This window comes from Alternaria triticimaculans, assembly GCF_023758025.1.
Source record: "Alternaria triticimaculans strain BMP 0046 chromosome Unknown scaffold_1, whole genome shotgun sequence".
In the NCBI taxonomy this organism is placed as follows: domain Eukaryota; kingdom Fungi; phylum Ascomycota; class Dothideomycetes; order Pleosporales; family Pleosporaceae; genus Alternaria; species Alternaria triticimaculans.
This window is the reverse complement of record NW_026055958.1, coordinates 4,936,989-4,962,619: the sequence shown is the minus strand read 5'-3', so window position 1 is coordinate 4,962,619 and position 25,631 is coordinate 4,936,989. Positions and strand designations below refer to the sequence as shown.

Sequence of the window (25,631 nt, the reverse complement as noted above, 5' to 3'; positions counted from 1 at the left end):
AGCCTCACACCCCTCATCCAGCACATCCCTGCCCACTTCCTCATCGCCGCATTTGCCTAGGCCAGCAACGGGCCGATTCCGACGGTAGCAGGTACACGCGGGGTTCATGGGTGCATAGAGGTCGCAGAATTCGTTGTTGGACCCATGGAAGGTGATGGTTTCTATGACGCATTTTTCCTGCGATGGGGGTAAGTGAGTGAGGGCGCGGTCGGGGGTTGCTGGGGAAAGAAGGAAGGCTTACAGCGCATAAAGATAGGTCGGATAACAGGATTGCGGAGGCTTGTCGTTGCCGTGAGGAGATTACGAGGAGGAAAATGAGAGAGACAAGCATTATGGAGTGATGTCGCTGTCGAGTGTCTCGAAGGAATAGAAAGGTAGCTTATTGTGAATATAATACATCATGGGTGTGCAGTATCTCCGAAAATCACGATGGGGAGGCCGGTAATGCGCAGTGTGGCGCCTCTCAGGTTGCCTTTAGTGTCCGCATCCGGATGAAAGAAAGGCCATAACACCTTCATTGACAACACACGAATGTCGAGATGAACAGCAAGGCTCACCCTTGATCTTGGCTTAATTATCGAACAGTCATGATCATATACGTTTTATTCATTCCTCGTTATCAACTACTACTCAAGCAATCCCATCCATCGATCCTATTCGTCCCCTGGTAAGACATGCTTCGTATGCCATGTGCAATCTCAAGGACGTATCCAGTACGATACCAATAGCCTTTCTCTGTCCAAACTATGTTATCCTCCCATGTCCATTCCGTCATTCAATTTCTTATCCAATCATCTCGCCAATGACACCTGCGGCCTTCAATGGTCGGGAGCACATGCATTACATGGCTCGCCACCAGCACGCTCTGTCGCAACAGTGATGTTGACTAGACCGCAAGACTCCTTTCCAATAGTATAGTCTGAGTAGTCGACGGGAGCGGCCTCGTAGGTCTGGCGTTGGTCGGGTCGGCCCTGTGGTGCGGTGGGGTTGGGGAACGGGGCGGTTGCATCGATAGGTACACCGGCAGCGTTGCCACGACCGCCGTACAGGCCATTGCCACGGTTGTTGCGGTGGCCATGGCGGGGTACTGTGTAGTACGTGGGAGGGTGCGCGTTGCGGGGGCCAGATGGGAAACCAACCCAGGGCTGTGGGTTAACGCCAAAGTGACGGGGAGCGTTGCTGTTCGCGCGGTTGCTGTTGGCGGTCTGTTCGATCAGACTAAGCTGGTGTGCGAAAGGCTGGTTTGGAACAGGCTCGAGTGTCTGCGGGGGCGACATCATGCGACTAGAACTGGGATGGTAGTTTTCTTGGTGAGTCTCCTCTTGACGTGGTCTAGTAGGGAGCGGCGGAGGCGGCATCAGCTCTGCGGATGTCATGCGCTGCTTCGCTGCGGCCGAAAGAGGAGTTGCTGGTCCGGGGTTGTTGATGGGGACGGCCTTTGAGGAATAAGGCGCAGCATCGGCTGGTGAAGAGATAGACTTGCGCGGGTTCTTGTTCGGCTTGTACTTCTTGGGTGACTTTGGACGACCGTTGCGGTAACCCTGTTCGTAAGCAAACTGTACGCCGTACATGTACCAAAGGAACGGTACACCGTTTCTATCGAGCACCGTCGCATCCGGCAGGTCGGCTATGTCGAGAGATGGACTCAGAGGTGTGTTGTCCGTGGTGGCGTCGATCGAACTGGTCGCCGTCGGAGGCTGAGGTACGAATTCGGTGGCAGTTGCGCGAAGGTCCGAGCCCATACTAGATTGCGATGAACGCCCGCTGTCTGTCTGATTACGCTCACTGGGTACATACCGTTCACTTCTTCCCCTGGATGAAGACGCGTTCTCGACGTCATTGACGTGGTTCGTGGACTCGGAAACAGCCTCGTGTTGTTGAGTGTTGAGGTTCAGGTTCCCTATGTCCAAATTGTGAGCCATCATGACGACGATCGCGGGTACGCTGATAGGACGTGTGAGCGTCGTACCATGAGCAAGACTTGTCGGAACACCCCATGGCACGTTCTTGGGTTGTGCGACGTTATGCGCTGCCTCTTGATCGACCTTGAACGGTTGAGCGTGCTCGTAGCTAGCATCACATCCCGGTGCGTCGTTTGGCTGGCCTAGGCTGGTGACATCGGCCGAAATGGCAGGGCCCTTGCCGCGAGTGGACTGGTTTTGGTCATCTTCAGAAGCAACATCAACCATACCACTATGATTGTGTGACCCAGAACTTCGCGAAATGATCGGAGTCGAGCCGGTGCTGTCGACGGTGCGGACATGGCGTAGAGGGGCCGGCGCGGGCGTCGCGGGTAGGGGGATCTGGATAGCATCTAACTGGGCTGCATCCATCTGCATAGCTAGCTGCAGCTCCTTGATCTTCTTCTGCAATGACTTGACAGATTCGACGCGCTTGATGGTGCGTACGGGGGGCGCGGTCTTGCTGCTGGTGCCGGCTCGGGGAATGCGAGACACCTGGGTGGGCGATTCTGGACTCAGCGGACCGCCGGCAACGCGGGAGTCCATGGAACCTTCATGATTGTCACGGCCAGGCGTAGGAATGACAAGCGAAAGCCTCGGTGTCAATGACTTTCGCTTTCCTTCAGCGTTCGTTCTCGCGGCGGCAGATCGCGGACTCCCGGACTCGTGCTGCACCTGCTCATCATCGCTGTCAGCATAAAAGTCGACACTGGGGACGTCAAGGTCTTCAAGGTTTTCTGCAGCAGATTGGAAGCTATGCTCCGTGCTTGCAGGACTCCTTACTGGCGACCCTTGTGCAGTGTGAAACGAAGCCCTGCCAGTGGAAGTCGCAACGCTGCTAGATGCTCGCGAGTGTCCTGCAGAAATCGAGTCGGTATTGAGGTGTGTTGACTTTGTCGGCGACATGCGGAGGGAGAAGCTTGACTGGTGACGCGCGCTGCTGCGTAGAGGTGACCCGGTGGGGCTGTTCCATGGCCGCTTCGTTGGAGAGCCATGCAGTCTGCTGGGGCTAAGCGGAGACGTGGGCGATGCTATGGTGTTTTCGACAGTAGCTAGAGCTTCCTTTGTAAGAAACGTTGCGCTGTCCTTGCCATGAGCTCTACTGAGATCGACGGAACTGCGCGTTCCACGCAGTGTCTTGACTTCATCCGGAGAGTCACTATCCCATGCTGTCTTGGATGTACGCGCCTTTGCACGCTGCGCTGTTGCGAGGTTGGGGGCAGTACTCTTCGTAAGCCATTGGGTGGGTATGGATTTGCGAGGACTGCGCCCTGATGTACCGATGGTATAAGCGTCGTACTGCTGCTCGACTTGCTCCTGATGTGCAGCGGCGTTGCCGACACCAGAAGATGACTCGGTAGGCTCGTCGGGGGATACTTCGCAGACGTCAGAGTAAGCGCCATAAGACTCAAATCGAGCGACGAGCTCAGTAACCATACCATCATGAGTGACCTCCATATGCAACGAAGACTGCGGATCCAATGGGATATCGATGTTGACGTTCCTGTAACCAGGTGTATCCAATACAGGTCTAGCGTCGTTGAGAGTGTTTGCCCGCCTGGTACGAGTTCCGTCGGCAAGAGCAGAGCGCGGGATGAAAGCAGTCTGATGATGGACCTGTGCATCTCGCTCCTGGACGATGGCGTCCCAAGCCGGTGCGCGGCCAGCCTCAGACGGCGTGAGAGTGGACATGTTGTTGTTATGCTGTGACTGGAACTGCTGCTGAGTATGCGAATGCGACTGCGAATGCGATGAACTACTGTTGTTGGTGGATGATGCTGGTCGAGGAGTAGATGAGCCAGACTGAGTGTCGGGGTTGCCGTCTGCACTGGGGTCGTCTGGCAAATGACTGACGCTGCGACTATTAGCAAGGATATGATAGTGCTGGAGAATGGAGTGCTTACGTTCTAGGCAAACCAAGTGTTATCGCGTTGCTGCAGTAGGATATTCTGGTGAATTCGGCGTGGTCACAGACCGCGACGTAAGAGTAATGATATAAACACATGATGCCGGGTAGCGGTTGTCAACCGCAACCAGCAGGAAGGGTCGACGTCGGTTATCCAAAAGATATGTAGAGGGAAGGTGGAGGTGAGGTGGGAGAAGGAGCGGTGTTGAGCGTGGTGCGCGACTAGCAGGCGCGAGGTAAACAAACGGAGGTGACGGACGCGGAAGGAGCGCGCGATCGCAGGTGAAGGTGGACTTCAATCAGGAACGTGGAATCCGCCCTACCTCGAGCACATTGTAGTAGACTAGGCATATTGTTTGCCGCGTAATGCCACGCGCGCGGGATTAGATCAAGTGCATATTTTACGGTTTCCTGTCCATGTGAGACGTAGCAGTGAAAACAATGACGAGTTGAACAAGCGTATGAGTAGTCATGGATATCAACGATGTCAAAGAGAGATCCAGCCCCGCAATCCTCGGCCCTCATGATTACCCTAACGAATAGATTGGGAGACATTCTTGAGAGTCGTAGTATAAGAAAAGGCTCTGCTTAGAACCTCTTCTTTTTCTTTGCATGTGCCTGCTTCTTCGCTGCCTCTTCATTCTTCCGCTTCAATTCAGCACGCTTCCGCTCCGCCTTCTCCTCAGGTGTTTCTTCGTGAACCTCCTCGACGGGCGTCATCTCCTTCATCCTCGGCGGAGATGATGGAGGCTCTGCAGTCGGCGATTGCGTTGCTCTGAAGCGCTGGGTACTTGGTGAAGCTGTCATATCGCGCTGTGAAGCACCATTCTCGGCTTTTTTACCCTTACCACCAATTCTGAACGGCTTTCGGGTCTTCTTTGGCGTTGTCGCTTGGCTGGGCTGAGAAGGAGGTACGGATTCCCTGCTCGGTAGGGCCTCTGGTTCTGGCTCTACATCCATGGGTTTTGGCGGCGATGGCGGAGGAGACTCGGTTGCTCTTTTCGACTTCCCGCCTATTCGGAAGCTACTGACCTTTGGCTTCTGCGTTGTCGATGTAGTCACTTTTGGCGAGGAACGGGGTTCCGGCGTGGGCGTCCTTTTACGAGTTGGCTTCTGTGGAGTCCAACTTAGACTCTGGCTCTGACTCTTTGGAGGCGCATCCAGATCCTCCTCGTCCTCAGTACTGTCGTCTTCCGTCTCACTGGCCTTGTTGAGGGGCGAAGACGGTAATGGCGCCGGAGTCTGTGTTGGCCTTTTGCCGAGTTCGCGTGTCTGAAAGTCTTAGTCTTTGCGCACTACAGTACTGCTCCACACCCTTACCTTGAAGTTCACATGAGTCTCAAACTCTTCTTCTGTCTCATCACCAGAATCCGTAGCTGTTTTGGCTGGCTTTGATGCTGCAGGAGGCGTTTTGGCCTTGGTCTTGACTGGGGCTTTCGGCATGCTCAACTGAGTAGGTACCGCAGTCCACCATGTAGTCTCAACACCACCCGACTTCAACTCCGAAGGTACTATGGGCGTACTCTGAGCCAGTGCTTCCTGGAACAAGCCTAGCGTAGTCAGGTTTGTGTCTTTCAATTGCTCGGTATCATGCCGCCATGCTTCCTCGTGGAAAACCCGTAGAGCGGGTACGTGCTTTTCCGCTTGTTCACGTTTGACTTTCTTTCGTCCCGCCCTCATTCCACCAGCGCTAGGGAAGGCGGCAGCCAAGTCCAAGCCATGGGAGTCGAACTGGTCCACAAGTCGAGTGATTGCCTTGTCTTTGGCAGCAATTGTCGAGATGAGCCCGGCGATGCGTTCATTCTGGATGTGGGCGGAGACAAGGAGCGGAAGGATGAGCTCGTTCTTGAGGTCTATAGACGTTCGTTTCTTCAAGTGGAATTTCCATGACAAGCGACCAAGAGGCTCCGGAAGGCCTATGCTGGTGTGTAAGGTGATGCCATCCGTATCGTTACGCGTGACACGACATACAGAAGCCTCCGCACTCAGCAGGGGCTTCTTCACATGTTCGAGAAGGATGGCAACCTGCGCCGCGTCGTGTTTGCTGACTTCAATTGGCGATTGTTCCAATGCAGCCCGCTTGACGATGTCATCCACGTTTAGCTCTTCGCTCCAGATGTTGCTGAGATCGGTAAGATGAACTGTGTACGAGTCCAGGTCGAAGGCGGGTTTGATGAGTAGCTGGGGAATCTGCTTGCCGTCGGGCTGCTCGGACAGCTCCAGCACGCGCCAACACGACATGTCAACCTGGAGAGAATGAGGTGACGGAGTGCATGTTTGCAGATGAGCGCAGACGCGTGACACACGCGACCTTTGTGGGGTTTGAGCTGACACGTGAAGCGTAGCTGAGCCGCAAGTGAAAGGCAACCGCGCCAAGGCTGTTCCCAAAACGGAGTAGATCCCTGCACGCGCGGAAGGCAGCCGTACGTCACCAGCCTCGGCCAAAGATTTCGCGATCTGCGCCGGCCAGACCAAACCTCAACAACACATCTCCATACTACAAATTCCGCCTATTGTGAAAGATGTCGTCACGTGAGCCTCCATGGCGCAACGAGCGCAATCGCCTTCCCCAGCGCAACGCGCCGTCTTCGTCCATTCCAGCGAAGCGGTCAGCCGACTCACGAGCACACGACAACCCTGCGAAACGGTCGACAAACGCGGCAGAGGAGGCGTGGGTGGCAGACGAGGACCGCTTCGTGCTGCAGCAGGCCAAGAAAAAAGCGGCACTACGCGTCAAGGGCGGGCGTGCGAGACCCATCGACTGGCTGGCCGTCACGCTGCGCTTCATCGATCCCACGGAGAAGTCGATGCTGGACGAGGAAGTGGAAGATCACGAGCTAGACATAGTCGATCCGGAAGGTGTGCTGGAGGGGCTCAACAATGAAGATCTCGCAGAGCTGGAAAAGGAGATTGAGAATTACCTCACACTCGAAACGAGCAGGAGTAATCGCGACTACTGGAATGTAGGTAACTGTTTCCTAGAACATGACGCATGGCTAACCCCTCAGTCTCTCAAAGCAATCTGCAAAGACATCCGCCGCAAATCCAAATCCTCCAAGTCCGAAGCCCGCGGCACCAGCTCCGTGGCCGCCGACATCGATCAGCTGCTCTCCCCAAAGACGTTCGAACAGCTAGAGACGCTAGAGGTGCAGGTCAAGAAGAAGCTCGACTCGGACGAGCCAATCGATTACGACTACTGGGAACAGTTGCTGCGGAGTCTGCGCGTGTGGAAGGCCAAGGCGAAGCTGCGGCGCGTCTCGCAGGAGATTGTCCGGGAGCGACTGCAGACATTGCGCAAGCAGCAGGCTGACGCAGCTGCATCTGTCCAGAACAGGATATACGCTATGCTCAACGGCACCGATGAGGCGAGCGAGGCGCAGCCAACGACTGTCGAATACGATGCAGCCTTCGATCCCCAACCCCTACTGAAGCTGCGCGCCGAAGACAAGGCCCTACCACAGACGGATCAGAAAGCGTTCCTGGACAGTCTGGCCACCGAAAGAGGAAAGATCAAGAAGATTGGCTATGTGCCGTCACAGGCCAAATCCAGCGACCCAACCACCACCAGCAGTCAGCCCACGACGAGCCAGACGGTAACGACGAGTGCCTCACGATTTGCGCCTGTCGAGAAAGAAGATTACTCCAAGGCAACCATGGCGCTATACGAGAGGGAAGTCGCGCGAGGTGTGGAGGAAGGCGAGGAAATCTTTACCGCGGAGGAGGAAGTCACGACCGCCCGACCCCAGTGGGCTGGCAGCTACAAGCCCAGGAAACCCCGCTACTTCAACCGCGTCCAGATGGGCTATGAATGGAACAAGTACAACCAAACGCACTACGATCACGACAACCCGCCACCAAAGGTCGTACAGGGCTACAAGTTCAACATCTTCTACCCCGACCTCATCGACAAATCAAAAGCACCCACCTACAAGATTGAGCGGGAGAACGGCCGCAAAAAGGGCCAGTCCTTCGCGCCGGCCGGTGAAGACGACACGTGCCTCATCCGGTTCATTGCCGGCCCGCCCTATGAGGATATTGCCTTCCGCATCATCGACAAGGAATGGGACTATAGCGCCAAGAGAGAACGTGGGTTCAAGAGCAGTTTTGACAAGGTACGTCCACTCATACTCACTGTACTAGCTACGTGGCTAACGCAATGCAGGGCATCTTGCAACTCCACTTCCAATTCAAGAAGGTATGTCAAGATCGCATGACCGGAACGGCATCACACTGGCATCACACTAACATCGTGGCAGATATACTATCGAAAGTAGCTAAGCCCCCTTTGGGTGACATGGACGCTTCACAGCCTACCCCGCTGTACCTGGCCCCTCTTACACCAAACGGCGCGATAGGATAAGAAATAGGGCGGACGTTGCACAGGACCCTCTCTATCGATAGGTGTTTCTTGAGTATCAAATCCAGGCTTCTCTCGTTGCGCCATCACCCGTGACCACCACATTGGCGGTGACGTTTCTACCGGCTCTCATATCCTCGCAACGTGCAGCATCTCCGTTTTCGGGTCCGTTGGCGGTGTACACTCCTCTTCGAGCGGTGACAGGGCCGTGACGAGGGCCTATCATGGATGCCTATTGCTTGGGCAAGGACTACGAATCAGCTTCACCGGAAGAAAAATGGTAGAAGTCGTGTTACAGGCCTCTGTGGGGTCTGCTCCCAAACGGTTGCTCGCCTGCTGCCTCTTTGCAGGCGCAGCACATCATGTCACATCCTTGCGCCTGCAGAACATATGCCGTTAATGGCCTTTTTGGGATAGAGTTTGCAGACGAGGAATACAGGTCCTTGGAGGAAGTCACCTATGTCAGGATGATTGTTACAGCGTGGAAGAATAGCTTGGACGCGTATGCTGACAACTACAATGAACAACATCTTGCCTCTTGCTCTCGGACAATTTCCAGGACATGCACAAAAGCCGGACAGGAACATCGAAGAGCGGGAGACTGCCGTGCAGGCCGATGGACGTTTCGATGTTACAAGTGGACCACCCTGTATGCGCTTTCGACGTTATAAGTGGACGTATGCGCCTTCCCGTATGCCGGTGTCAAGCAGGCAATCGTTGGCTACAGTGGTGGTACAGAGAGTCATTCACACTGGTTGATGGAGTAGTGCAATGAGGGTCTCTAGGCTGCGTCTCGGGCCGTGGGGCGGCGATGCTGTACCGGTACTTGTCGCTCCGTGACATCACGTCTGCAGCTGCGCCTGCGGCCAGGGTCCTCAGATCCTCCGTCCTTGCGATGAGATCTCATCCTTTGTTTGTCCATACAAGCGACGCTGCAGCGTCAAGCCTGCAGGTGTGCTGGCAGTAGGAACCCGCGCAAGAATCGTCTAGGTGACAATGACCAGGTTTCCAGGCAATCCCATTCGCCGGGGCATGGCGGAGCATGTTAACGTCTTGACTGCCGCTTCATTTGTGAGCATCGCCTTTTGCTACTCTCATTTTCTGCCAGTCTTTTGGTTTCACACAACACGTTGGCGTATTCGTATCGATACGTTCCTTATCTCTACCGTCCAGACCCGTGGGAGGCCGACAACACAACAGCTATGCCACATGCGCAATCACCTCATCGGCCTTCCTCCGCAGACGTGGGTGCTGAATTCGACAACGTCCAGTCATCTCAAGACGCCTTTTGTGAACCCTTCCAGCCCTCCAAAGACGCTTTTTGTACCCCGCTTCCCTTTCACACCCATAATCCGGTGTTGTCTCTTTCCCCCAGCCTGCCTATTGAGGTCCCGCTCACCGCACCTTCCGATCAGGGACCTGCACCTTCCAACAACGACAATACCCCGCACTCTGCCATGAGCCTCGACGATCAAGAGCCAATGCAGTGGACTGCACCGACCAACTTCCTCCTCAACTCCATGACCCAGAATGGCGCGGGTTACAATGCGTCTAGCCCGTTTCCAGCTGGTACCGGGGACTTCTACAACTACGCCGAGAACGGAATGTCCTACAACGACAACTTCACTATCGCGTACCCGACTCAGTATTCCAACGCAAGCTGCCCCCGGTCCTACGCCGGGGTCGATCTCTCTGGCCTTCCTGCCGATATCAGTATGACCGACTCGCATCCACCCACCGCATACCACATCGAACCGCCGAACCACCTTGACGCGATGGACTTGTCAGACCATGAGATCAGCGGCCAGCTCATGCAGCTCAGCAACGACTTTGACCATCATCCGTATGGGGCGCATATGAAGGTCGAGGGTTCCAATGGCTACCAAAGTCCGTACTCTGACCTGACCCGCGCATCCACTCCTCATGACGATCCCCCTCGACATCCCCATGACCTCTCTGGAGACGGCGTCATCGACAAAGAGCAGCCCTACGCGCAGCTGATCTACCAAGCCCTCCTCAACGCTCCCAACAATACTATGATACTCCGCGATATCTACGAGTGGTTTAAGGCCAACACCGACAAGGCTAGCGCCTCGGAGACAAAAGGCTGGCAGAACAGCATCCGACACAATCTGTCAATGAACGGGGTAAGTCATGTCTCCTCTTCCTTCACCGTTCTACCTCTCTTCTCTAGTACATACTAATCTGCCCAGGCCTTCGAAAAGGTTGACCAACCAGGCGAAGAATCCCGCAAAGGCTTCATGTGGCGCTTAACCGACGAAGCCATCCGCGAAGGTGTCAAATCCACAACCCGCTACCGCAGTAAGCAGCCCAACAAGCGCGGCCACCGGACCCAGCAACCGCAGCCCCAGCGACAAGCCTCCGGCGCCAAGGGCGGTCAAGCTGCACGTCGCTCAGCAAGGATGAAACGAAGCGGAAGAATGCACGACGGATACCGTAATGGCAACGATCAGTACATGTCCCGCTCTGTGCCTGCGGCTTTCGATCCGAATTATCGCAGCTTACCAGCGGACGCATACCCCCCGAGCCCATACTACGGAAGCGACGTGGACTTTGGCTATCCGTCGTCGTCTTCTTCCCGAACCGACGACTTCGCCCTCAATAATCCCAACGCCAACGTCCTTGGTCCACACCACCACGCCCATCTCGATCTCTTCTCCCCACCCACACGCTCCTACCCGGGTAGTCCCATGTCGCAACACCACCACGACCTATCGCGCACCATGTCCGCACACTCCTTATCGCAACCTCTGTCACACGGTTTGCCTATTGGAGATACGGCGTATGTGCTTGAGCAGAGTCCAGAGGGGGGTTTGTTTTCTAATAGTCCTAGTCCGAGTGCGGATGAGCCGAGGACGCCGGTGGATCAGGGGGGTTGGCGTGAGGATGTTGGAATGGGAATGGGAATGGCCGGGTGTGTGTTTGAGGACGCGGGTGGGATGGGTTATCGCACTTACACTGGTTGAGAGGATGAGGCAAAGTGTTGCTTTGGGGATGGAATGAATGTTGGTCAACGTTCCTTTCCTCTGTATTGTATGATTGTATTCTGCTTTTGGCCGGGGCTGGGAGTTGCGGGTTGCATAGCATGACTTTGGGTAGCGTTACGATGTATTTTCGATGCATCACCTCAGTCGTTCGCATAGCGATGGCGGCCTACCGCCACTGGGAGCTTATCTCTCGTCGTAGCATAGCAATGCTTTCTTCTACTGGCTTTTCATTCCTTGTCATCAACGTGATTACACACTGACTACTCTCTCTTCCCGCGTTCTTCCTTACATGTAGTCGATGGTTCAAGAGACGAGCTGTCGTCTCGTCAATTCTACAGACGTCTTGACAGGCTCAAGCGAATGACGCAGACCCTGGTTCAGCGGATGCAGATTTCACTTCCGCGGTACTGGTATGCAAGCCATGACTTCTAGTATCGGCCCTGTTCTCGGAGTTCACATGGTATTCTCGTCCAACTTACACTTCGGAGTAAGACGAATGATGGCGATATCTCAACACGACGTGTCCAGAACGTCTACCGGGATCGATTGAAGATAGAACGTATTGACTTTACCCTTTGACGGTCGTGTTCCTCAATATCGCTCTTCTTCGTGGCTTGTCGCATGTCGTTGTATTGGCAGAGAAATCCCGCTGCTACCTAGGTAAGCTTTCGGGACGGAACGAAGACAGTGGGCTTGGCTCTGGGTATTTCACGAGTGTGCTCTCGCGCTGACCGAAGGCAATGTCCGTCGTGGATACACTTCGCAACCTCCAGGACTATGATGAGTTGGTAAACATCGAGCACGAAATTACCGGAGCCCGCCCGGATAAGTAATCGCGGTAAGCCCATCTCCATGATGAAAGCATCACAACTCAGCCCAGCCCTTCCAAGCAGCCACCACTTGCTTAACCACGCCGGCCGTTCCGCGGCAAAATCTTCACCCGCCACGTTAACTCAACAGCTCACCCCAGAAACGCAGCCGTTGACGCGTAGAAGCCGTAGACCGTCTTTTTGCGATTTGTCGTGGGGCGAGCACGCACCGGAAATCTGGGGTCGCAGAAACTCCACCAATGGCGCTGGCCAAGCGCCCAGGCGTGTGGGGAAAGCTTCGCTGATCTTGGCTTAGCGCCACAGTCATGACCCGTTTAGCCACTTGTGGCCGTGAGGGGACCCCAGGATGAGGTGGATGAAGGGGATGATCGTAGAGTTCCTCCGCGCCATCCAATTTTACGGGAGCGGGTATCTTGAGGAGGTTCCAGGGCCAAGGCCGCGGCTCGGACGGCTGGGGATGATGCGATGGGGGTATATTAGGTGGTCGGGGTCGCGATGGTTTTTGGGCTACAGACGTTGAACCCCAGCTTGTCAATTAATATCATCGGCATAAACGTCTGCCAGAATGCGCGTCACCGAACTTTTCACGTGCGCTTTGCTGCAAGCATCAGCAGTACTCTCGACGCCTCTCGACGAGCGAAGCGTCAAGGTCGTCGCGTCGAAGAGGCCTCATCACCCGGCGTATCCTTATCACCCCAAGAAGGCATGTCCGGCATCGCCGCCACGAACCAAGACCTGCAACGTCAAGGCTCTCGGTGGTGGTAAGGACGACTCCGCAAACATTTTGAAGGCAATCAAGCAGTGCAACAATGGCGGTCATGTCGTTTTCCCGAAGGACCAGAAGTTTACCATCGGAACCGCGCTGGACCTCACATTCCTAAACAGCATCGATCTGGGTATGTCACCTTCAAAAAGCTATTATCTTCCATTACTAACTATCGCAAAGACATCCAAGGATCCATACAATTCACAAACGACACAGATTACTGGCAAGCCAACTCCTTCAAGCAAATCTACCAAAACGCCACCACTTTCTTCCAGCTCGGCGGCAAGGACGTCAACGTCTACGGTGGCGGCACCCTAGACGGAAACGGCCAGGCCTGGTACGATCTCTACGCCGAGGACATCTACATCCTCCGCCCCATCCTTTTCGGTGTCATCGGCGCGGAAGGTGCTACCATCTCGGACTTGAAGTTCAGATACAGTCCGCAGTGGTACACCTTCGTCGCCAACTCCACCGATGTGGTGTTCGACAACATCGACATCTTCGGCGGCAGCAAGAGCAAGAACCCTGCTAAGAACACGGATGGCTGGGACACGTACCGTTCCGACAACATCGTGATCCAGAACTCGCATATCGACAACGGCGACGATTGCGTGTCGTTCAAGCCTAACAGCACCAACATCGTTGTTCAGAACCTCATCTGCAACGGTAGTCACGGTATTAGTGTTGGTTCTTTGGGCCAGTACCCCGGCGAAGTCGACATCGTCGAGAACATCTACGTGTACAACATCAGCATGTCCAATGCTTCGGACGGTGCGCGTATCAAGGTCTGGCCTGGTGCTTCTTCCGCTCTCTCTGGGGATCTGCAAGGTGGAGGTGGCGGTGGTGCCGTCAAGAACATTACGTACGACGGCATGATCATTTCGAACGTTGACTACGCGATTGAGATTACTCAATGCTACGGCCAGAAGAACTTGACTCTTTGCAACCAGGTACGCTCTTACTTCCCACCAACCAAGACCTGTTCGAAAGCTAACGTGATAATAGTTCCCCTCCAACCTCACCATCTCCGACATCACAGTCAAGAACTTCTACGGCACGACCAGCAAGAAGTACGACCCGCTTGTTGGGTATTTGGTCTGCTCCAGCCCGGCGGTCTGCTCAAACATCAACATTGAAAATGTCAATGTTACGAGCCCGAGTGGAACGAACCAGTACACTTGCTTGAACATTGACGGAATTGAGAGTCAGGTTAACTGCACTACAAATGGGGGTCAAGGCGGAGAGTCAGGAGGTAACTGAGGATGTCTGGATAGTTCTTGCAATACAAAATGCATCGTTCATACGGTTCCACCCCTTTGCTTTTGTGCCGTGATGACAAGGTGCACGCTGCGGATGTTGGGATAGTAGCCGAAGCGCTTTTGGTAAGCGACGATAGTCTGGTACAGGTCCAAGGTACCACCGAATGAACATCCGGAAATATCTTTTCCCAGCAAAACTACTGGTCTGGGCTTGCTGAATATACATGGGCGTCATTGGAGTACCCAGGTATTTAGGCATCGATGGGCTTGGTCCTAGCAATCAACATGTTCGGTAGGGGGGCGGATTACCCTTACTTTGAGCTCTGAGTGAAATAGCCGAAGGTTCTCTGGCCTCCAATGGCGAGCGTAATTTGACCCAAATGATTAGATGTTTCGAGTAGGAGCCTAATGCGTGATGCACAGACTTGGCGTGAGTGTACTGCACCCCTATATATGCCCGTACGCTTCCGAGCCTGATCAAAATCTCAACGAACCAGTCAACCAACCCGAAAACTTCTACACGTTAGCAAAGCATCCAAGACATGTCTACTTCTCCAGATAACGTGTTACCCGAGGGTGTCGAGCGCAAGAAGAAGAGTGCATCAGCTAGAAGGCGAGCGCGAAAAGCCCGGAAAGTTGCCCAAGCAGGTTCGGGTGAGCCGCAACTGAAAGCCGAGACCATGCACAAGACTCCTGAGCAGGCGGAGGCGGTGCGAGAGAAGAAGATCAAGAAAGAAGAAGCTCGAGTGAAGCGCCAGCAGAAGGCGCAAGTAGCGCGCGCTGAGAAGATGAGAAAGAAGGAGGAAGCGAAAGTGAAGCGAGAACAAGAGGCGCAAGCAGCGCACGCTGAGAAGATGAAGACGCTGACCGCTAGGGGTGCGTTTCTCGTTCACTCGTATGACGACCTCCGTCCATACAATGGATATCCTCACATCTACGGTGAACGTATGTTCCAGAAGCCTGTGGTAAGTACCCTATGGATCTGGACACATAATGGTATACTCACAAGTCTGTAGAACAAGCCTCAAACTGTTGGCTTCCTCGACATACCTCTCGAGATCCGTCTGATGATCTACGGGCATGCCCTTGAATTCGACGAGCTGATCGAGCTGTGGCCAGAGACCGGAAACATGGATACCGAGTATTACCGAAGAGTACGCAACGGGTCTAGACTTCGAAAAATGTTCGGCAGACGCGGCGCACGCAACCTCGGCTTGCTACGTACATGCAAGCAAGTATGCGCTGAAGCCACCGAGGTCTTCTACGGCAACAATGAGTTCCGCTTTTCGGGTCTCAACGGCCACATGGTAGCGTATGCGTTCGCGACGAAGATTGGGTCGAGGAATCTGGGATTCATGAAATCCATGACCATGGCTATCCCTTGCCGCTCGGGAGACCGCGGTTGCATGGCCTCACACTGGAACCCACACACCTGGCTTCGCACACACGAGGTATACGACCTCATGCCTTTCCCATATCCGTGGACCAAAGGGAAACTCCGTAAGCGCTTCCCGCGACTAGACTTCGAAGACTCGTGGCGTAGTCTGGCTTGGATGCTGGCGGGCGCTTACAGACTCAACAAGATCACATTCGTCCTGCCCCATTATATCCGGTTCCGCCTCGAGGCGCGGGGTCTGCAGCGCCATATGAGGTGTTGCGACCGACAACTTGTCAGTGCAGTGGACGATATCGTAGCGGCAAAGCCATTTCTCCAGGTTGCAATCGTACGCATGTTCAAGGATCCGAATGAGGACGCCTCCTGTGACAGCAGTCAGCGCTTCCTCATCAGAGAACTGAAGTCGATTGTTTTCTGCAACGTTCATCTGGCTAGATTCTGCAAGAACCGGAATTGGGAACTTGACCCCCAGCCATACGTTGATAGGGATGGCGAGTTTGTCGAGGACCAGGCGTTGGATGCGAGCGAGAATCCAATGGACATGCTTCCCGATATCGAGCGTTTGTTCGTGAGGGCGGCAGCTGAGTAGACGAGATATGGCGGAAGGGTTCGTTTTCGTGTGTGCGGCGATAGCCAGCGAGATGCTTTCCGGAGACGCGACTTCAGCATGCGGGTAGAAGCTCGGATGCCTGCATCGACGTCGTTAGCGCGAAGAACTGGTTATAAGAGGGCAATAAAGATACAACAGTTGTGCTTTCGCCTTTAAAGTGTAGAAGATATGTTTTTAGTACTAACAGCGTTATTAGGGTATCTTAGATTTAAAAAAAAATTAAGTCTTAAATAGGTAATAGCCCTCTACTAGGTATCTTAAAATAAGTTATAATTAAAGTTTAATATATACTTTATCTAAAGTATACGTAAGAGCATGCTAAGCTTTCTTAGCTTAGCTACTAATACTTTAGTAAGTAGCTTATTTTAAAAAAATTACTATATAAGTAATATAATTACTTTATTATTTCTCTTAAAATTTAAATAAAATAGTAATATAACTATAGCTTATTAGTTAAAGAACTATTAAAATAAGTTATAAAGTAAGTTATAAAGTAGAAATACTATATATTCTTATATATAAGTTAGTATATTTTTTTATATATCTACTACTACTTATACTATATTAGAACTTTTCTAAATAAACTTCTACTTTTAAAGCTATTACTATATAATAAATACTTTTAATAATACTAATATTCTTATTTTATATAATCTTAAGAACTTTTATCTTTAAGTTTTATACTTTAGTACGTTTTTTCTATTAAAACTTACCTTTATTAGCTTAGTAAGCTTTTATAGTATTATTAACTTTATCTTTAATAACTTACTTACTTTTTTAAATTAAGTTTCTAACTTTTATATAAACTTAAGCTCTACTTAAGTTTAGTAATTTTATAATAAAGAGACTTTTATTAACTTTAAAGAGATATATTTAGAACTTAAAGAGAGTAAGATATAAGTATACGCTAAGTATTTTAATACTATTACTATTAACGCTACTACTTTAAAAAAATACTTAAAAGTAGCTATACTAAGTAGTAAAGATACTAAGATAGTAAAAAACTAAATTACTACTTTATAAGATATATAGTAAAAAAGAAATATAAAAGTAAATTTTATATATAATAACTACTAAGCTTACGTTTAAAGTAAGAAAAGTATTTTATAAATAAAGAAAATTTTATATCTTATATATAGTATTTAATATATAGATAAAGATACTAGTAGTAGTTATTATATAGTTTAATGCTACTATAGAAGTTAGAAGAATAGTTATATAAGTTTAGTATAGTATTATAAATAGCTATTAAAAATAGTAATTATAGCTTTATTATTATAAATAAATAGGCTATATATTATAGATTTAGTATTATTAGGCTAGCTAACTTATTAAAATTATTAGGTTTAGTAGCATTATTAGTAATTAGACAGAACAAAATTTTATCTCTACAAAGTGTGACACAAACTAGGGCTTAAGGCCGCTGTGGAAGATATAATGCCATCGCGCGATGCTACGAGTGAGCGCTGAGCTGTTGTGTTGTTGGTGTCGTCGCGAAAGGCAAAAGGCGCGACTTCGATCAGTGACACGATGACGTAACGCGTCATCCTTTGTCTGCTGTGCTGTGATTGGTTGTCGCGAGCATCCCCTCTCCGCGCGCAGCACCACATGAATATCCTACGTCGCAGCGCGCGTCGTCATTGACAATGCTACTTGCCTACTCTCCAGGGACGGCAGAATCGCGATCTTTGTCCCTATGTGTCACCTGTGCGTGCAATTCGCCTCCATACCTAAGGTCTGATAGTGACTGCTTCGTCGTGCAGACTGATGACGATAACCGCCTCGTCGGAGACATGCAGAAGTCGGTCATGTCACTCACAGATGGCACTTTACGCCTGCGAACGCAGTCGACAATCCCCTTGGCTTGGATCAGTCATATTCACACGTTTCGCGGACCAAGGATCTTGCTTTTGTGTGAATGGGTTGCTACATAGCTTGTGCTATCGACCTGTAAACATCCATGCATCCCATGATGCTCGCAATTTGCCCACGAAGAGCTAATGAACTCAGATGCTTTTGTGTGCAGCAACTTCTGTTCCGCCATCGAAGGATCAGTTTTTCGGGAATGTGGAAACTCAAAACAAGCACGATAAAACCATGTGATAGACTGCCGAGTGGAGAAGAGAGTTCCAGCGGACGAAAGCCACCACTAGACTTCCACCGTTTCCCAATCCGTCTCTTTGATGCGAAGGAAAGAAACCTCTTGACACGAGAGCTTCAAAAACGCAGTTGAGAGCTCGAATCCGTATTCAAAAAAGCTAGAATGTATTAGCGAGTTATCCTGATGATATGGTCAGATCGTACCTCAATCACCACCCATGTTTCTCCCCGAGGAACTCGAGCAGTGTGTCTTGAATACCAGGAAGGATACGACTTATCTCTATCGAAGCCCAGTCATTCGCAACTCCGCTACTGATCCGCTGCATCACACCATGACTGTTGTCCAGGTATGAAGTATCCAGAGGTTCCAACCCCAGCTCATCTTGCCATGTCACTTCTTTCACTTTACCAAGCCCATTCGTCCAGACATTAGGGCGCGGAAGGTAGATGTTCTTGGGATAGGTCTCCAGGAGGTTGTATAGGAAGCAGAAAACGCTAACCTGTAGTTCTCTCAAGAGCAACGTGACCGTCCGGTTTGGTGTCTCGGAATCGATCGGATGGCGGACCTCGATCTTCAAGTGGACGTCGTGGTTTAACCAACTCAGCGAAGATATAAATGGCAGTGCATCGAATCGAATATCCTCGAGGGTAAATTGTTCCGATAGGTCGAAGTACAGATGAAAGTAGCGTGGGTGGCCGTGTAGTTGGATGGCTTCGAACCTCTCCAGCTCGGTAGCAAAGTTGTATTTCCGCGTCGAAGTTGTTGAGTTGAAGATTGAGTCATAGTCGCCGACTTCCAGCATGATTTCGCGACGTAACAACCGGTTCGCGCCAGCTAGGCTTTTAAGGTTGAGATTCGTGGTCTGGTTCGTCAAGTCGAAGACTGATTCCAGTCCTGGGGGTTGGATCGAATCGAAAAGCTTCTTTCTCACCCCATGTATCGTCATGAGATCACAAAACCCTGGGTTCCTGTTGCGCGAAATCATACGCGCCTGACCTTCATCGCTGATTGATATGCGGCCTTGCGTCATCCAATCACCACCACCACGGTGATTATGGCGGTATGAAATGAGAACTTCCGATCCATCTGTGTCGAGTTTGACCCTCAACAGCATGCTCGCAATGCAGTACTTCCTAAGAAGGTTTGAGGGATCAGCGATGAGCGTACTCAACCCTTTGTTAATCTTAGCCGTATGGTTGGCAGACCATGGCCGATTGCCTTGAAAGCCCACAATCAACCTCTCGGGTGATGTCACAAAGGAAACAGCCATGTCCTTGTGTTCCAGCTTCCAAGTGTACGCCAGTATTGGTAGGATCTCCAAGTCTCCGTCTGCTTCAAGCAAGTTGTGGATATCGAGCTGAATCACGCAAAGAAAGGACGACTGTTTGCCGATGATGCGAAGCCAGTCCATAGCCCAAACAAGGCCGTCTTCGTCGTCCGTACTTAGAGGAAGCACTAGTTGAAACACGTTTCGTGCATAAAAGATACCAGTGGCCTCATATTGGATCTGGCGACATGACTGGAGGAGTGCAGTTCCGAGGACGACACTGCCGGAGTGGTAACCGAGAGGATCGAAACTGTTTGCATGAATCTGAATAGGATCTTCGCGAATGAAGAGTGCCTCGTAGATCGCGTTGCGAACCTCACCAGGTAGAGTCACTAAGGACGGCACGTTTGGATCGGTCGGGTGTGAGACTGGCGGCGGAAGGATGTCCGTTGCAGTCGCTGCTTTCGTGTCTTTTTGCGTGTTCGCGATCTTGGTGACAGCCATGTCGCTCGACTCTGCGTCACTGACGGTAGCGGGAGTCGCGCCACCGGCTGCGGTACCGGGTGTCGCACTCATGTCGCTCGCTGTCACGCTGCGAGGGTGGTCTCAGTCGCCGTAGCGCTGGCGATCAGTATCTAGAATGGGTGTGTGAGAGAAGAAAGAAGGGTAGTCGCTGGTAGTGGGAAAAGCTTGTAGAGTCGAGGATTCTGAGGTGAGAGAGCGCGACTGCCAAGACTGCGGCCGTTTGCTGCACCAAATGGAAAGAGCTACGTCATGGATAGCGATGACCGTAGAACTTCTTATGATACGCCCTGTATCTAAGCGAAGAAAGGTTTGCGAAGTTGGATTAGATTGCACTGTACGAATGCTCGATGCACGTATTGGTGTATGTGACAAATGACAAGGTTAGCCAGTTCGGAGGAGAGACCAAACACGTATTGAATATAGCAAAGGTTACACTAAAGGTATATAGTGCCTCTCAGTGTTCCAGTTGTACTAGTTTCATGAGGCGCGATGACGCTATTGTCTTCATCAAAGCACCTAGCATCAAGAGACGATCGGATGCATGTCGCATTAGGTATACTACATGTCAATTTCTAGTTTGAAGTATAAATTATCCTAGTCACTCTCGACTTGTTCATATTTGATAGGCTGTATGCAGCAAATTCCATCGCCTACCTAGTACCACAACCGTATTGCGGAATCACCCATAGAGTCAGGCGGAAAATTGCCTGGATCGAGCATGCTTTCGAACACCCCTTTAATCTCTTCGTAGCGTGATTGAATGATTGTCGAGCTGATGCCAACGTTCTCATTTACGATCGGCTCAATAGAACACTTGCTCAAGTCCCACTCGGCTTCCCGCGCCTCGCCCCTGCCACTCATCCAGATCCTTGGTAGTTGCGCTAGCATGTGCTCTGGACTTTTCTTGAAGATCTGGTACATGAAGAGAAGGATGCTCTGTCGTATATCCTCAAGAGATATAGTGTAGCTGTTGATTGGGGCAGTGCCAGATTTGCGGTAGACTTCGATGCACACGGGCTTTGATAGGTAGCGACACCCCGTCGCATGCAAAAGCGCGAGAGCATCGAGCCGTACCTCGTCCAAGGAGGCAGTGTTGTCCAGATAGTAGCGAATGATTATGTTCATAGGGTTTCCGAGAGGCAGTCCGCGGAGTATCTTTAGTTCAGCGGTGAAAGCTGCCAGGGTACTCGTACTTGTCAATGTGACACTAAACGCTCTTTCCCGGAAACCGACCTCGTGTGTACCAGTCAAGCAAGTAGTGACCGATGCGATGTGGGCCACATCCACGTTTGTTGTCCGGTTTGTGAGGTCAAAGATAATTTCCTCGTCTGGACACAACGCCATGGTCAAGATAGAGTTTCGAATTTCGTAGGACGACATGATGCGTTTGATGTCCGTAATCGGTGTTCTTTTCGAAAATCTACTCTCTGCACCGTTGTCGACTATATCAATAATGTCCATAGCTAGCGGGCGGTCGCCGCTGTAAGTTGATTCATAGTAATGAAGGTGAGCATGGTGGTCCAGGAAGTTCAGGCAAACTTCTCGCAGTAATGAAGGCACGGAACAGAACCTTTTGATCATTCCTGACGGATCATCAATGATTGTAGCCATCTGCCTGTTACATGAGACAGCGTTTATCTCGGCTGTTCTGTTAAGATCGTCACCTGGTGGGTCCCATTCCGGATACCATCTAGGGAGAAGTTCAACCTTCAAAGCCGCATGATCAGGCTCCCATACTTGATGTAGTATAGGTGATATATTGATGACATCATCTCGACCGTGGAATACGTTGTAGATGTGAGTTTGAAGATGTCGAACAGAGGAAGACTGTATCCCAATATCGTCGAGCCAGGCCATTGCCCATGGAATTGGATCAGTAATGTAGGGGTCGTCCGCCAGACTTACACAGAAGATATTCCGACTGTAGAGAATACCAATAACTTCCTCGTGGATTTGACGGCATGTTCGAAGTAGCGCGATGCCACGTACGTCTCCCGACTGGTAACATGAGGAGTCGCCGTACGCATACCGATCGCGGGAGATTGTAATGGGATGGCCTAACTCGAATAGAGCCTCGAAGATAGCATTGCGGACTTCGCCTGGTATTGTTGTCAAGAGAGACGGTGCCTCTGGGTTGATGGGGTGTGACTGCATCGACATGGTTTGGCCAGGTATCGCGGAAGCGGAATCGCCGTTTGTCGCGCTCATGTCTTTGACTACGTACACTTCTGGTAGTTGTTGGGGTTATGAAGGAGTAATGGCTTTGACAGAAGAAGCAGGGGATATAATGGAGGAGGTTCGAAGTCTAGGACGCACGCCAATATATACGGCAAGCGACCGCAGCTGACGACAACATCCGTGCGCGCAGTGAAGTCAGGAGAGTCTACGTGATGAGAGTTGAATGTGACGTTCATATTACAAACATTCTCTTTGTACGTGAAGAGGATGCGTTGGTATGCCAAGCGAATGCGAGGACCGAACACCCGTGTCGGTTTCCTTATCAAGTCGCGCCGTATTATTGGTGTCAAGAAGGAGGCGGCTTCTGCGAGGACTGATCGGGATCACTCTGGTCGGAGAGTGCGTATACGTAAGTGTCGTCCGTTACGGCGTGGGCGGGCGCAGACATGGTGGTGTGAGGGGTGTGCGCGGCGTGTGACGCTGGTCCGTAGTCTGCAACTTGATCTTTGCCAGGTCCTTCCTGCATCGTGCTCCGACAGAGGCAAGGCTGTTGTGTGTGATCAGCATAGTGATTTTGTGGGGAACGACGAGGTTACGGGGCCAGAACAGGTGTTGTACGCAGGCTGAGAGCGGGGCCGACTTCTCACACCCATTTGGGCAGGCACGGCTGAACGCCACACCCCATTCCCGAACATTGTTACAGCGACTAGAAAGGGAAAGAGCAAACTGGACAAGTAACCTTGGGTATGAGTATCAAGAACCAAAGAATGATACATGAATATACATAAGTGACGCGAAGTGTGCAGCGCATAGCATGACATCGCGAATGCTACGGGACAGACTCATTTCATTGAGCTCCAAGCCCCATCTTCTGCAACACGCTGGCCAAGTCAACCTCCACAATCTTGTCCCAGCCCCTCTCAGGGCCCCAGGCAACGCGCTTCTGATTGAGCTTGGTCTCTTCTACCAGGCCCTTCAGCAGCGGGCTGTCCTTGGACACGCTTGGATATGCGTCAAACTCGACGTCATCAATCGACGGCACCTGCGCGAGCAAGCCTCTCAGCAGCCCGACGCAGTACTCGGTATAGAAGTTGTTTCCCACGCGCCAGCCCTCAAAGACCTCGTTCGACGCCGGGTCGATCTCTACAAAGATTTTCAGTTTGTACACCTTCTTCACCGCCGCCAGACCGAGCCGGCTATCCACGACCCAGCATTTCGGCGGTTTCGTGAAGCCCGGCCCCAGTCGCAGCTCTAGGCGCGTAAGGAGCGCGCGGTATTTGCGAGGGAACCATGCAAGAAGCGGGTGTTTGCGGTTTATGTAGCGGCCGTGGATGGGGAACACGCGGAAGGTGTTGCGACCGTAGAAGACGCGCGACGCTTCGTCGTGCATGCGATGGTCGACGAGGAAGAGGCGGAGGGCGGGGGCGACGGTGCGGTAATTCGTAGGGTCGAGGTCGATGGTCTTAGGGAAGACCAGAAGCTCTTCGTAGATGCGCAGTCGCAGCTCGGATGGCAGATCGAAGAAGCGGAAGGGCTGGCGCTTCACAGCTTTCTTGTCATCTTCCTGCGCATCGTCTTGAACATCGGGCGGCGGGGCAGCGCGCTCATCCACCAGCCGCACTTTGCTCATGCGATTGACCATGTGGTCAATCGCCTTGGTCTTACGGGCCATCTTATTGTACAGCGCTTCCAAAGCGATCACGTCTACCGCCTTGGTCGCGCTTAAGCATCCATCGTGTCACTCGTGCGTATACGTGTCGGTATCGTTCGAGGCGAAGGGAGACGTCGCAATGATGAAAATTTCTTATGGGAATGTCTCGGAGCCACGGGACCGACAGCCCATTCGGTAGGGGCAGGCAGTTCTTGGGGGCAAAGATGTTCGTTCTCCCCAGCTTATGTCAACTTCAATCTTGTAGAGGAACAAAGAGTGAGGTCAAATTTCGTGGGTGCAACTTTCTATATGGAAAAGAAGAGAGGGTGGCGGCGGCGCGGAGAGTTTTGTTCGAGCTCCGGCTAGTGGATTAGTCAGCGTGGGGCCGAGGTAGCGCCGCGCGACCCACCGACAACCTGACATCACCCTCTAGCTCACACTTAGAATGGCAGACACCACCCTGCCCCCACAGGCAAGCGATGCTGCTACGGAAAACAATCTTTTGCTCAAATGGTTTGGCATCGAGGCTCCATTGACCACTACCCCATTTAATCCATTGGCCATTTCTACCCTAATTTCTCCATCGCCCATTCCTCTGGAACTACGAGCCCGATTGCTTGACGCGGCAGCCTATTTTGAGAGCCCCGAGTACAGCGCGACATCTGGCCCTAGTTTGAGCGAAAGGCGTAGCCTCTTTTTGGACGCGGCAGCTAGAAACATCAATCTCACGTCTGTGCGTAGGTGGCATGCTTGGAAGGATTCCCTTGTGGCTCTAGTCGATGCACAGCTTGCCAGATACCCAGTTGCTTCAGGGCCGTCGCCTTCAACTTCAGATCCGAGTAATGAACATGGTCGGAATCCATCGTCGACTGCATCCGCTGCTCACCGCGTTTTGAACATAGCGGAACTGGTCGAGCAGATCTTATACAGCGCGGACCTTCAGACCCAACTGCACGCCGGCCAAGTCTGTACGCTATGGCGAGCGACTGTGAAGCGCATTCTCCAGGACCCCTTCGAAGATACACCACATCAGAACCCGGTCGAATACTCCGATGTGTGTTCGACTAACAATGACAACCTTCATGTAACCCCCGAAGAGCTACTTGCTTTCGAGGAAAAGGTCCACGCAATGTGTTTGATTCTCCTGGATACAAATGGATGGAACATTTGGACGTACGCACCCGCTCGGCTTACTCAATCGCATATGCTCAAGCCATCCGTCGCAGAACGCGTGCGCTACGCATATCGCGTGGCTTGGGACATTAACCCTACCCGGGACGACGACTTCAAACCGCAGCCGCAGTGGCTGGACTTCACGCAGTTCAGGTTGCATCCGTGTCTGGAGCGCCTATACACCGGCGGATTCGAGACATATCGTGGTCGCTGTCACATTTACTTAAACACCAATGCTCCCACTGGAGGCCTCCTTCACCCGCTCAACCTCCCGCTTGGACCCTTGTACTCCCATATAGGATCGCACTTTGTCACCGACCCACCGTGTAGTTGCATCGGCATTTACACTCCGAGTGATCAGTGGCTGGAGGGGACTGCACACATTAATAAGCTAGTGGCCCGCATTTACAACAAGGACGGAATACGTCTATCCCATCTAACAAGTATACTAAACGCACATGCGGCGACCGTACTATTGGATTGGAGGGAACAAGTCGAGCGTATGCGAGAGAACTTGGCCACCCTGCCTCCTAGCGTACTGCAGCTATCATATCCAAGACGGCGTGCATTCACAGCCGGTGCCCGTCCGCACTTTATACTCACGCTCGATCATCACGACATGGATGAAAATCCCAATCTCTCC

The 25,631-nt window shown here is 51.9% G+C and overlaps 9 protein-coding genes across 9 annotated transcripts; 4 read left to right on the top strand and 5 right to left on the bottom strand.

The window, feature by feature from the left end:
* Positions 1-818: 818 nt before the first annotated feature.
* J4E78_001644 (uncharacterized protein) lies at positions 819-3,653 on the bottom strand (the record flags this gene model as incomplete). Its single annotated transcript, XM_049362299.1, has 1 exon — positions 819-3,653. One exon carries the CDS (start codon positions 3,651-3,653, stop codon positions 819-821), a length of 2,835 nt encoding a protein of 944 aa, XP_049227582.1.
* Positions 3,654-4,455: 802 nt separating this feature from the next.
* Positions 4,456-6,108, bottom strand: J4E78_001643 (uncharacterized protein; the record flags this gene model as incomplete). The annotated part of the gene is made up of 2 exons (XM_049362298.1): positions 4,456-5,139; positions 5,188-6,108. 2 exons carry the CDS (start codon positions 6,106-6,108, stop codon positions 4,456-4,458), a joined length of 1,605 nt encoding a protein of 534 aa, XP_049227581.1.
* A 281-nt stretch (positions 6,109-6,389) lies between these two features.
* On the top strand, positions 6,390-8,141 carry J4E78_001642 (uncharacterized protein; the record flags this gene model as incomplete). Its single annotated transcript, XM_049362297.1, has 4 exons — positions 6,390-6,830; positions 6,876-7,979; positions 8,030-8,062; positions 8,124-8,141. The coding sequence occupies 4 exons, from the start codon at positions 6,390-6,392 to the stop codon at positions 8,139-8,141; spliced, it is 1,596 nt and encodes a 531-aa protein (XP_049227580.1).
* Positions 8,142-9,220: 1,079 nt separating this feature from the next.
* Positions 9,221-11,093, top strand: J4E78_001641 (uncharacterized protein; the record flags this gene model as incomplete). The annotated part of the gene is made up of 4 exons (XM_049362296.1): positions 9,221-9,228; positions 9,600-10,371; positions 10,438-11,031; positions 11,079-11,093. 4 exons carry the CDS (start codon positions 9,221-9,223, stop codon positions 11,091-11,093), a joined length of 1,389 nt encoding a protein of 462 aa, XP_049227579.1.
* Positions 11,094-12,627: 1,534 nt separating this feature from the next.
* PGX1 (Exopolygalacturonase) lies at positions 12,628-14,088 on the top strand (the record flags this gene model as incomplete). The annotated part of the gene is made up of 3 exons (XM_049362295.1): positions 12,628-12,958; positions 13,009-13,778; positions 13,834-14,088. The coding sequence occupies 3 exons, from the start codon at positions 12,628-12,630 to the stop codon at positions 14,086-14,088; spliced, it is 1,356 nt and encodes a 451-aa protein (XP_049227578.1).
* Positions 14,089-14,372: 284 nt separating this feature from the next.
* J4E78_001639 (uncharacterized protein) lies at positions 14,373-16,072 on the top strand (the record flags this gene model as incomplete). Its single annotated transcript, XM_049362294.1, has 3 exons — positions 14,373-14,379; positions 14,646-15,052; positions 15,104-16,072. The coding sequence occupies 3 exons, from the start codon at positions 14,373-14,375 to the stop codon at positions 16,070-16,072; spliced, it is 1,383 nt and encodes a 460-aa protein (XP_049227577.1).
* Positions 16,073-18,402: 2,330 nt separating this feature from the next.
* Positions 18,403-20,037, bottom strand: J4E78_001638 (uncharacterized protein; the record flags this gene model as incomplete). Its single annotated transcript, XM_049362293.1, has 1 exon — positions 18,403-20,037. The coding sequence occupies one exon, from the start codon at positions 20,035-20,037 to the stop codon at positions 18,403-18,405; it is 1,635 nt and encodes a 544-aa protein (XP_049227576.1).
* Positions 20,038-20,640: 603 nt separating this feature from the next.
* On the bottom strand, positions 20,641-21,949 carry J4E78_001637 (uncharacterized protein; the record flags this gene model as incomplete). Its single annotated transcript, XM_049362292.1, has 2 exons — positions 20,641-21,466; positions 21,945-21,949. The coding sequence occupies 2 exons, from the start codon at positions 21,947-21,949 to the stop codon at positions 20,641-20,643; spliced, it is 831 nt and encodes a 276-aa protein (XP_049227575.1).
* Positions 21,950-23,011: 1,062 nt separating this feature from the next.
* On the bottom strand, positions 23,012-23,794 carry J4E78_001636 (uncharacterized protein; the record flags this gene model as incomplete). The annotated part of the gene is made up of 1 exon (XM_049362291.1): positions 23,012-23,794. One exon carries the CDS (start codon positions 23,792-23,794, stop codon positions 23,012-23,014), a length of 783 nt encoding a protein of 260 aa, XP_049227574.1.
* Positions 23,795-25,631: the final 1,837 nt, after the last annotated feature.